This window comes from Indicator indicator, chromosome 1, assembly GCF_027791375.1.
Source record: "Indicator indicator isolate 239-I01 chromosome 1, UM_Iind_1.1, whole genome shotgun sequence".
Classification (NCBI taxonomy): Eukaryota; Metazoa; Chordata; class Aves; order Piciformes; family Indicatoridae; genus Indicator; species Indicator indicator.
Window position 1 is genome coordinate 130926376 of NC_072010.1, and position 11784 is coordinate 130938159.

Below are 11784 nucleotides of genomic sequence, written 5' to 3' on the forward strand. Positions count from 1 at the left end.
ATCAGCAGCCGCAGCCGGGGCAGTTATCGTCCTCCTGGGCAGCCAGCTGCAGTTCGGGCCCCCGCTGGAGCTGCTAACAGCTGCATGCAAAGCTCCTTGAAAGGACCAGCGGTAGCCAAGTGCCAGCGGCTGGGAAGTCAGGGCACAACTCGCACAGCTGCCGGGCTGCTGCTCAACCTCACGACATGTTTATTTCAGTTACCGAATATTCAATTCAATTCAGAATACCGTGGCACAACGACCCAGGAGCATTCCCGGCGTTCCTGCCGTGCCCGAGCGCAGGGGCACGGCAGCAGAGCAGCACCCGCGACGGGGCAGGGCAACGCCGTGCCTCGCACGCATCGCTGCGGGCGGCGCCGCTTTGTCTGCAGCCTGCTTCTGTCTGTTACAGCAACCGGCCGAGAGCGGCCCCCCCGCGCACCAGGGGCCGCGCTGCTGTAGGGCAGCCTGGGCCGGGGGGCGCGGGCAGAACCCCAGCCGCGACAGAAAGCCCTGAGCCGAGGCCCCTTCGGCGCCCCGCGGCCGGCGGTGCGCCGCGCGAGCAGCCCGGCCCAGCTTTCGCCGTTTCCCTTCTGCCCGCCGCGGCCGATCCCATTGGCCGCCTCCTTTCCCGGGTGACGCGGTGCCGGGCGGCGAATGGCCGGCGCGGCAGGCCGGGGGCAGGAGCGCGGGGCGGGCCCCGGGCGTGCGGTTGCTGCGGTGACCGGAAATGGGAGGGCGCCGGGAAGCGGCCGCGTAGCGCCGGCGGTCGGCAGGTACGTGCACGCGCGCGCGGGCGCACGCGCTCCCCTTCTCCCCCGCTTCCCCCCTCCCCCGAGGCGGCCGCCGCCGATCACCTTCTTAAAGGGCCCTCGGCGGCTGCCCCTCCGTGCGCGGCGCCGGCAGGGGCGGCGGTGCGGCCTGCGCGGCAGGCATGGCTGGGCCCGGCGGCGGCGGCGAGGGCTTCGAGTGGCCTTGCGGGCGGCTGCCGGCGAGTGATGGCACTTGGTGGTGGTTTCCCCGGCAGGAGCAGGCCCGGGATGGCGGGCAGGGGCCCGGCGGGACGGGCGCACAGCGTCTGCATGGTGTCGGACTTCTTCTACCCCAACATGGGGGGCGTGGAGAGCCATATTTACCAACTGTCGCAGTGCCTCATCGAGCGGGGCCATAAGGTCCTGGTGGTCACCCACGCCTACGGCTGCCGGAAGGGCGTCCGCTACCTCACCAACGGCCTGAAGGTCTACTACCTGCCCCTGAAGGTAATGTACAACCAGTCCACGGCAACCACGCTCTTCCACAGCCTGCCCTTGCTCAGGTACATATTCGTGAGGGAGAGGGTCACCATCGTCCATGCCCACAGCTCCTTCTCGGCCATGGCCCACGACGCCCTCTTCCACGCCAAGACCATGGGGCTGCGGACGGTGTTCACCGACCACTCCCTCTTCGGCTTCGCGGATGTGAGCTCGGTGCTCACCAACAAGCTTCTGACCGTGTCCCTATGTGACACCAACCACATCATCTGCGTCTCCTACACCAGCAAGGAGAACACGGTGCTGCGAGCTGCCCTGGACCCCCGCATCGTCTCGGTCATTCCCAACGCCGTGGATCCCACGGACTTCACCCCAGAGCCCTCCCAGAGGGATGACAAAACAGTGACCATCGTCGTAGTCAGCAGGCTGGTGTATAGGAAAGGTAATGCTCCGCCAGGGGGGTTGGACTTGATGAGCTTTGGAGGTCCCTTCTGACCCATCCTTTGATCCTAATGGGGGGCAAAACCTGAGCCTGTTCTGGCTGTGCCTTTCTGTAGGATACGGTAAGGAAGGGTTTGGTTTGGTGCCGCTCACGCTGTGTCTGTGGTGGGGATTGGCCTTTAAATGGGAGCTGTAAGGTGACAGCCCTGAGCCCTTCTGTCTGTGCAGCTCCCTGCTGCTTGCTGGGCTCCCAGGTGCATTTCTTGAGGTGTTTTCAGTACCTGCAATATTAGAACATTTGGAAGGTTTGACTTTGGGACATGATTTATGCCCTGATCTCTATATTCTGTTAGAAATGTTTGAACTGTTTCCCATTCATTCAAGCAACACAGGTTGCTTGAATGGGAAACACAGCTGAAGCAGGTTTTGTTTTTTTTTTTTCCTAGCTCTCTGCTAATGGTTCAGAAGTTGCCTTCTTTTCTGAGTGTTGTGTTCAGCAGTGGAACTGACTTCAGGAGGATTTGGGTTTTCTTCTCTTGGGGAGTTGTGGCAATCATGCTAAGCTCTCCAATCTAATGCAATAACAGTTTGCCCTGAATTTTCTGCTCTTAGGTATAGATTTGCTTAGTGGCATCATCCCTGAGCTCTGCCAGAAGTACCCAGAGTTACATTTCCTGGTTGGAGGGGAAGGACCAAAGCGCATCGTGCTGGAGGAGGTGCGGGAGAGGTACCAGCTCCACGACAGGTTTGTTCTCTGCTGCCCTTCAGTGCGCTTCAGGGGTGGGAAGCCAGCAGCCACAGCTCTTCTGCCTGCCTGCCCCCCTGAAACACCCACCCCGAAACATGAGGCTGGGGAAAGTGTTACTGAGGGCAAGGTGGATAGGCCAGATACTGACTGAGGACTGTAGGAGCTGGACTGTGAGCCTGCAAATTACTTCACAGAAGGACCTTGTGTGAACCTTCTTCCAAGCCAGGGAAAAGCTTGGAAGCTTTTAGTTAGATATAAACTAGAATCATAGAATTGGTTTGGGTGGAAAAGACCTCCAAGGTCATCAAGCCCAACTTTAAATCTTGGAGTCCTTCTCCAGGAGCAGGGTAGCAGCAGCACACAGACTGCCTGAGAAGCCAACACAGCTCCTGCTTGAGGCATGCAGCCAGGGGGGCAAATGAGCTCACAAGCTGCCAGCCTCCACCTGGACCTTTCCCTATGGTCCAGGCAGCTTGTGCCAGCCTGGGGGTCATTAGTGATCCTGTTCCTCTGACACTCTGGTGTTTGGGTCCCCTGTCGCCATGTGGCACAAGGTGTCAGCTACTTTGTCACTGCTACTCCAGAAGCAGACTGCTGGGAATTCACTGTTCTGGGAGGAAACTCTCCAGGGTAGTGCTGCACACCTCTGTGTGTTCTTGTGATAATGCTCTGAGCATGGTCTCAAGTGCTGCTTTGTTTTGTGCACATGCATTTGGCTTTGGGGTTTCCTTGCTCTTCAAAGACAGTTTTGTGTGGCAAGCACCAGGTTCTTGTTTTTCCATTTTCTCTGTTCTTTCCTGTTGCCCATTCTGCACTTCAATCAGTGCTTGCTCTGGCAAAGTTGTTAGCATCCTTCTTCTTTCTCCCTTTTCTGATTCCCAGGATTTCTTCAAAATAATAGCTCCTGGTCATTGCAGCCTAAATACCTTTCTTCCCCCCTCAGACTTTGAGAGCGATCAGAGCTCACACTGAAATTTCAGATGATGGATCCAAAGGAAGGAAGGCAGGAAAGAAGGAAATCATGAAGATTTACCATCTTTTCCTTCCACAACAGCAAAGCTTAGCAGCAGTGCTTTGAAGGCAAAGACATTTCTCCCCCGTCAACTTTATTTTCAGGAGTTCATTTTAGTGAAGGAAGAGGCAAAGCCTTCTGTCTGTCCATGGCTGGGACAGCCTGGAGAGAGAGTGGATCCCAGGTGCCTGTGTTCTTCTCAGCCCAGAGGTGTGCAGCACTGGCACATTTTCCAGTCCGTGTAACACCAGGGCAGCATTACTGCAGCTCAGACCTAGTGCTCAGCTCTTGTTTGTTTGCTCACTTCTTGCTCTTCCATGCAGGGTACGTCTCCTAGGAGCCCTGGAGCACCAGGATGTCAGAAATGTTCTAGTCCAGGGGCACATCTTCCTCAACACTTCCCTCACTGAGGCCTTTTGCATGGCAATTGTGGAAGCAGCAAGCTGTGGTTTACAGGTAAGAAACAACAGTAATGAAGAACTCTCAGCTCTCTAGAATGCCTGAGTCCACCTGGACTTAAACAGTGCTTGCTTGCAACATCTGATTCCATCTGAGGCTCTGTGAGGAGCAGAGGTCCCTGGAAGCTGGGGCAGAAAGGTTAAACAAAGCTGCTGAAGCTCCCAGAAGAACCTTGTGTGGAGTTGGTCATAAGGTGGAGATGTGCTGACTTGCAGGTCTCTGAGCTAAGCAGGCTGCCTCTTCTGTGCCTGCCCCTGCACTGAGTTTCAGGTTTTACTTTGCCACTGCTTGTGGAGGAGCCGCAGAGAGGTGGCTCATGGGCATGGCCAGTCAGGCCTAGGGACTCAGCAGCCTGCAGCATTGTGCTGGAGCTGCTTTCTTCTTGCATCCACAACTGCCATCTGTTTGCTTAAAGGAGCTGGGGGTGTATTTGCCTTGCCATGGGGTGTGGAGAGAAAGAGGAAACAACTCCAAGAAAGTTAAATCAGCAGCCACAAAGAGCTTAGCTTCTCACATGAGGTGTTTTAGAAGCCTGACAGAGATCTGATGTGCAACAATTACAGCACTTGGGAGGGGCTCTGCTTCTTTACTCCTTTGGCAGTAGTCTCTGCCTCCACCTAAGGGCAGGGAACTCTGCAATTGTCATAGTGCCTGCTGCTTAGAGCTGATTGGGTGACCTCAGGCTTAGTTTCTGATTCCCTCTCAAAGGAGTAATTCAGATTAAAGTTACTGCAAAGGAGCTAAGGTAAATGTTCAGAGTGCTTCAGAAAGCATCAGCTGCAGGCAGGTGCAGATGATGTTCTCCCCAAGCAACAGGAACAGTTCTCATGAGGGATTGCAGAGAGAAGGTCCAGAGTCTGGTGACACAGATGGGGTTGGGACAAAGCTTCAGCAAGGGTAGCAACCACTCACTAGATGAAGGCTGCTCCCTGCTGACCTCCTGCTGCCTTCATGGTTGGACCTGATGATCTCAAGGGTCTTTTCCAACCTGAGTGACTCCATCACAGAATCATAGAGTGTGAGGGGCTGGAAGGAAACTCCATAGAGCATCCAGTGCAAGCCCCCTGCCAGAGCAGCAGCACCCAGGGCAGCTCACACAGGAACACAGCCAGGGGGCTTTGCAATGGCTCCAGACAAGGAGACTCCACAACCTCTCTGGGCAGCCTGCTCCAGCCCTCTGCCACCCTCACAGGCAAAAAGCTTTCCCTGGCACCTCCTCTGCTCCAGCTGGCACCAGTGCCCCTTGTGCTGTCCTTGGCCAGCCCTGAGCAGAGCCTGGCTCCAGCCCCAGCCCTGCACATCTTTCTCCCCAGCAATGAGGGCAGCCCTCATCATTCCAAGCAGTCAGTCTGACCAACATTAAAGCTAATCCCCTGTGCCAGGTTTTTTCCCAGGCCTACACATCTAGTCCAGGTAGAGGTAGAATTCCCAGCTTGCAGCCTCTGGTTGGATGCTTTTTGTTTCCTGTTGCTGCTGGGTGCTGTGCCTGCCCTGTGCAGCAGCAGCAGCAGCGCTCAGTGGTGTTTGTTCTGCTTCCTGGCCAGGTGGTGAGCACCAGAGTGGGTGGCATTCCTGAGGTGCTGCCAGAGAGCCTCATCATTCTGTGTGAGCCCTCTGTGAGATCCCTCTGTGGAGGCCTGGAACAAGCCATTGCCCGGCTGAGGTCAGGGGCACTGCCATCCCCTGAGGCTGTGCACAGGGAGGTGAAGACCTTCTACACCTGGAGGAACGTGGCAGAGAGGACTGAGAAGGTGAGTATAGCTCTGCTTTTACCCTCTGCTCAGGTCAGTCCTGCAGCAGCTCCTGCTGTGCAGCACTGCTGTGTGCACTCTGTGTAGTCTCTGTGCTCCCACTCCAACACCTGCTTCACACACCTTCACAAAAGGCTCTTTTTTTCCCCCCCCTAAATAGGTGAGCTTTTATCTACCTGCATTTTTCTCATGCCGTGACCATTCTGAGGAGCAGCCTAGGGCGCTGGCTACATTCCTGCCCATCTATTTGTTTTCCACTTTCCACATGAAGTGACTTTCTTGGCAGTGTTGGGAAATGTTGTGTGAAAAGGAACAGCAGAGGCCATGATGAAGATTTGTCTGGCATCAGCTTACAAGTGGTGTGCAGTGCTGAGAGGCAGTGCAGTGCTGGCAGGATGGGCACAGCTGCATTGCCATAAGCTGTGGGTGTGATGGCAGTTCCCTGGCACACTGCTGAGATTGTTTTTCAGACAATGGGTTGGGTTGGAAGGGACCCCAAAGATCATCCAGTGCCAACCCCCTGCCAGGGGCAGGGACACCTCCCACCAGCCCAGCTTGCTCAAAGTCTCATCCAGCCTGGCCTTGAACACCTCCAGGCAGGAGGCAGCCACAGCCTCCCTGGGCAACCTGTGCCAGAGTCTCACCAGCCTCACTCTAAAGAATTTCTTCCTCATCTCCAGTCTCAATCTGCCCTCCTCAAGCTTCAATCCATTCCCTCTCATCCTATCACTCCCAGCCCTTGGCAAAAGTCCCTCCCCAGCTTTTGTGTAGCTCCCTTCAGGTGTTGGAAGGCTCTTCTAAGGTTTCTCTGGAGCCTTCTCTTCTCCAGGCTGAACAGCCCCAACTCTCTCTGCCTCTCCCCACAGGGGAGGTTCTTCAGCCTCTGATCATCTCTGTGGCCTCCTCTGGCCCCACCCCAGCAGGTCCATGACCTTCATGCTGGGAGCAGTTCTAATGTCAGGATTCAAGCTGCAGGTCAGTGTGAAAGCTCAGGTGGTAGTGAAGAGTGCTGCCTGCAGCCCTCTGCCTTAGGCAAGGGAGCAGCCGAGTTGGTGCCTCTGGGTTACACTGTGTGCACTCAGAGGTGTATCTGCTGTGTCAGTGCTGAAGCATCAGGTCTGACCAGTTTGTGTGACCCTTTGGAAGCACCCCCAATGCAGTGCCCTTGATAGTTTGTCACTGCAAGCAGCATTTCAGCTGCAGAGCTTTTACAGAGGTTAGTGTAGATTGCAGTTTCCCTTACAACCCTATACTGAAAAGGACAAACCAGAAACCTCTGTGTAGGGAAGTCACAGAACCCTAGCATGGCTCAGGCTGGAAGAGGCTTCAGAGCTCAGCTCCTCCACCCTCCCCACCATGCCCAGGGACACCTCTCAGCTACACTCAGCTGCTCAAGGCTTCATCTAGCCTGGCCTTCAGCACCCCCAGGCAGGAGGCAGCCACAGCCTCCCTGGGCAGCTTGTGCCAGACTCTCACCAGCCTCACACTCAACAACTTCTTCCTCAGCTCCACTCTAACCCTGCTCTGCCTCAGCTTCAAACCATTCCCCCTTGGCCTGTCTCTGCCTGCTGTGAATATGAGATGAGAACCCCTTCAATGAATGACCCAAACCCATCCCTCTGGCCCTAGCCTCACTGGAGAGTCAGGTGGTGCAGCCACCCTGCCCAGTGCAGTGCTTTGGAGAGCTGTCAAAAGCCTTTTTCTCCTCAGATAAATGAAAGGCAGTTTCAGAACAGCACTCACAGATCAGCACTGCAGATCCTCAAGGCTTTTGTGGGTGTCCTTTGTCCCTTTTGGTGTCAGGGATAGAGAATTCATTTTGCATGCTAATGGGAGCTGGGTTTGTTCAGCCTTGAGAGGGGAAGGCTCAGGGCAGACCTTATCACCATGTTGCTACCAAGAGGGTGGAGTGTCTGAAGCTGTTGTTGTCTCTCCCTGCAGGTATACAGCAGGGTGGCAGCTGAGGCCATGCTGCCCATGGCCCTGCAGCTGGGCAGGCTCATGTCCTACTGTGACACCCCTGGCACTGTGACATCCCTGGCACTGTATGGTTGTGTGGCACTGAGCTGTGGGTGTTTCCTGGGGCAGGGGCAGAGTGCCTGAAGCTGTTGCTGTGTCTCTCTCTGCAGGTATACAGCAGGGTGGCAGCTGAGGCCGTGCTGCCCATGGCCCTGCGGCTGGGCAGACTCATGTCGCACTGTGGCCCGGTCACCGGCCGCATCTTTGCTCTCCTGGCTGTCCTCAACTTCCTGCTCTTGCTGCTCCTGAGGTGGATGACTCCAGATTCCATCATTGATGTTGCAAGAGATGCCACAGGACCTAAAGGTGCATGGACCAAGCAGTGTTGTGTAGGAAAGAAAGGAAGAGTCCCAAGCTCCTGAGAGGTGGAGAGGAGAAGACGCTGGGGGCACCGAGGGCTCTGTGCCTGCCATGGGGACTCTGCTCCTGGCAGTCTGCAGTTTCCTTCTGAAGCTCTTGGACAGAGACTTGCTCAACTGTGCTACCTCAACTTAGGGTGATGTTCTCATTGAGCCTTGGAGTCATGCAGGTGTCTGGACATCCCTTTTGCACTTCAAGCTGGGAGCAGAACATGGAGTGTGGGCTGTGGCAGAAGCCTTGCAGGCAGAAACAGAATAGGTTGTACTTGACAGCTTGACTGGTCTAGAAGGTGACTGAACTACAGTGAGAACTGCGAGAGCCAAACACAGACATGGTTAGCTTGCAGCAGTCTCTGCTAATTCCTGATCTTTACTGTGATTTTTATTTTGAGACCTGTTTAAAAGTATTTCATAGAATCACAGAAGAGCTCTGAGTTCTCTTCCAGCCTGAGCCAATCTCCTCCAACCTCCTCACCATGCCCAGGGACACCTCTCAGCTAGACTCAGCTGCTTAAAGCCTCATCCAGCCCCAGGCAGGAGGCAGCCACAGCCTCCCTGGGCAGCCTGTGCCAGACTGTCACCACCCTCATACTCAACAACTTCTTCCTCAGCTCTACTCTAACCCTGCTCTGCCTCAGCTTCAAACCATTCCCCCTTGGCCTGTCTCCAGACCCCCTCAGCAAAAGTCCCTCTGCAGCCTTCCTGCAGGATCCCTTCAGGTCCTGGCAGGCAGCTCTGAGGTGCCCCTGGAGCCTTCTCCTCTGCAGGCTGCACACCCCCAGCTCCCTCAGCCTGTGCTCACAGCAGAGCTGCTCCAGCCCTTGGATCATCTTTGTGGCCTCCTCTGGCCTCCCTCCAGCAGCTCTGTGCCCTTCTTCTGCTGGGGACACCAGAACTGGACACTGTTTAGTTCAACCTCCCCCAAAGAGGTGACCCTGGCATTGGACATGAGTCCTGCAGTCCATGCCCATGGACATTTCAGAGCCTTAGTCCTAGCAGTTGTGTCCCTGTGAGTGTTCTGCCTGCAGGGTTGCTGTTCAGGAGTCCTTCCTGCGTCACAGTGGGACCATCCTGTTATCAAAGCAGAGCTCCAGCATGAACTGTTGATGGCTTTTAGCAGGTGCCAGGTTTGTGCTGCTCACTGCCCTGTGGGAAGGTCCTGTCAAGCTGATGGCGTTTCTCTGAGCACCTAGGAGAAGCAATTCTGTCAGCTGGAGATAATTCAGCCTTCAGGAACAGCCCAGGCCTGCAAGCTCCTCCAGCAGACCATGCCAAAGTGTGCACAAGAGAGACCTCTGAAGGGCTCAACAAGCAGCACTGTGCTGGCTCTCTCTCTCCACCCTCCCACCCCCTCTTGCTTTGGTTTTGGGATTTTTCTGGGTTGCTTTTTTGTTTGGGTTTGGTTTTGGGTTTGTTTTTTTTTTTTTTTTTTGAATGGTTGGGTGTAAAAATTTCCTTTCTCTTCCTTCTGACCAAAATGGCAGTGCAGGCCCTGGCTGGGAGGGACAGGGCTCAGTGTGTGTAGTTTCACCTAGCCTACATCAGAGACACTGTCAGACAGGTTCTGCAAGTGGAACAGAAGCACAGAATGGCTCAAGCTGGAAGGGACCTCAGAGCTCAGCTCCTCCAACCTCCCCACCATGCCCAAGGACACCTCTCAGCTACACTCAGCTGCTCAAGGTCTCATCCAGCCTGGCCTTCAGCACCCCCAGGCAGGAGGCAGCCACAGCCTCCCTGGGCAGCCTGTGCCAGACTCTCACCACCCTCACACTCAACAACTGCTTCCTCAGCTCCACTCTAACCCTGCTCTGCCTCAGCTTCAAACCATCCCCCCTTGGCCTATCTCCAGACCCCCTCAGCAAAAGTTCCTCTGCAGCCTTCCTGCAGGATCCCTTCAGGTCCTGGCAGGCAGCTCTGAGGTGCCCCTGGAGCCTTCTCTTCTGCAGGCTGCACACCCCCAGCTCCCTCAGCCTGTGCTCACAGCAGAAGTGTTTTTGGAAGGCCTTCCTTGAGTGACAGTAACCCCTAGGTGTGCTTTTCATGGAGAGAAGAAAGCCCCCAGCCCCCAGAGCTCCCTGTGTCTGCTGGCAGTGCTCAGTCTCCTCTTCCTGGGGCTGCATCCCAGGGGCTGGCTGTCTCCTTCCTGTCACCAGCACCATGCCCTGCCCAAGGCACTGGGTTCAGTTCTCTTCAGGCATCACTGAAGACTAAAACTCTGACACTTGACTGACTTTTGAGTATTGCCCTAGTGTTAGCCACTATTAACAGTAAATTAATAGTAAACTAATAGTGCAATATGAGGCTGCTGTTCCCTGAGCCTTGTCTGTGCAGGGACTCAACCTCCAGGCTGACATTTCCTGGTATCATTGAGCAGGGAAACCAAGCCACACACCAAGCCTGGTTTCTTTACCAGAGTTTTTAAAAAGCCTTTTCTATCTTGCATTCTGCACTCTACTGCAGTCTATTTTTTCCAGCTGTGCAGTAAAAGTGGAGGTCAGGTCAAGTGGTGCCAAACCTTGGTGTGCTCCAGCTGGGTCTGCAGCTTGCCTGGAAGTTCTGTGCCTGCCCTTTAAGGCTGGGGATTTTCCATTAGCCTGTGGGAACATGCAGTCAGGAAGGGCAGAACATCTGCTTCGTGTTCCTGCTTGCTGCTTGGGCTGCTGCTGAGGAAGGTGACTATTAAAAGCTGTCTGCAGAAGCTGCCTCCAGAGTTTCATGCCTGACTCCTCCAACTGCAAACCTGCTCACTGGAGCAACTCTATTGCACAAGCTGGGAGGGTGCCTCAGCTCCTGGCCTGCTGCAGGGGAGGAAGGGCTGAGTCACAGAATGGGCTGGGGTGGGAGAGACCTTAAAGATCATCTAGTTCCAACCCCTGCCATGGGCAGGGACACTTTCCACCAGCCCAGCTTGCTCAAGGCCTCACCCAGCCTGGCCTTGAACATCTCCAGGGAGGCATCCACAGCCTCCCTGGGCAACCTGTTCCAAAGTCTCCCCACCCTCACTGGAAAGAATTTCTTCCTCATCTCCAGCCTCAATCTGCCTTCCTCCACCTTAAAGCTGTTCCTTCTTGTCCTATCCTGATGTCATCGACTTTGGGCAGTTTGAAAAGCTGCCAGGGGCTGAAATAGGAAAGTTTCAATAATGCCACTAATAATAACAAGAGAGCTAATGAGTGTCCCCAGAAATGACCAACCCCAAAGGGCTCAGCTGTGCTCATAGGTAACATTTGGTGGTGCTGAAATGCTGGGAAGGTGTCAAGGAAGAGAGAGCAACACTGAGTCATGTCTGGCTTTGGTGTGCAGGAAAGGGAACACCCAAACACCTTCCACAGAGCAGGGAGGGACCTGTCACTGATGGGATCACTGATCTGCACTGGAATCCATCTATCTGCACTGGAATCCATCCATCTGCACTGGAATCCCATCCCAAGGGCAGAGGAAGTTGCTGTTTACAGTGCAGTAGAGCAGACACTGAGTGAAGCCCCAGGCAGAGTGTTGGGAACTGGAAATTCCATGTGAAAGGAGCCCAAGGGGAGCAGGGATGGCAGAGGCCTCTCAGGCTGTGCTGGGGGGGGGTCTGGAGTGCCCTGGGAGAAGGTGACTGCACTGTGATGGGCTCATGTCTGGGGTCCAGCTTTCCCCCATCCTTTCAAAATTAAAGACTTTGGGGTTTTTCTCCCTCAGGATCTTTCCCCTGGGTAGTTGTTGGTTGGTTTGGGTTTGTTTCATATATGCTTAGGCTTAGAACCAAGCAGTTGTGGGAGTT

General features: G+C 55.0%; 1 protein-coding gene across 1 annotated transcript; it reads left to right on the forward strand.

The window, feature by feature from the left end:
- Nucleotides 1–636: 636 nt before the first annotated feature.
- PIGA (phosphatidylinositol glycan anchor biosynthesis class A) lies at nucleotides 637–8021 on the forward strand. The gene is made up of 6 exons (XM_054397592.1): nucleotides 637–755; nucleotides 1007–1671; nucleotides 2283–2415; nucleotides 3754–3886; nucleotides 5434–5640; nucleotides 7770–8021. The coding sequence occupies exons 1-6, from the start codon at nucleotides 637–639 to the stop codon at nucleotides 8019–8021; spliced, it is 1509 nt and encodes a 502-aa protein (XP_054253567.1).
- The last annotated feature ends 3763 nt before the right edge of the window (nucleotides 8022–11784 follow it).

Excerpts from the sequence above, each read along its gene's own strand:
- PIGA (XM_054397592.1), top strand. The coding sequence starts at position 637 with ATGGCCGGCGCGGCAGGCCGGGGGCAGGAGCGCGGGGCGGGCCCCGGG. Across the intron at positions 3,887-5,433 it reads CAGCAAGCTGTGGTTTACAG|GTGGTGAGCACCAGAGTGGG; the intron begins GTAAGAAACAAC and ends CTTCCTGGCCAG. Across the intron at positions 5,641-7,769 it reads TGGCAGAGAGGACTGAGAAG|GTATACAGCAGGGTGGCAGC; the intron begins GTGAGTATAGCT and ends CTCTCTCTGCAG.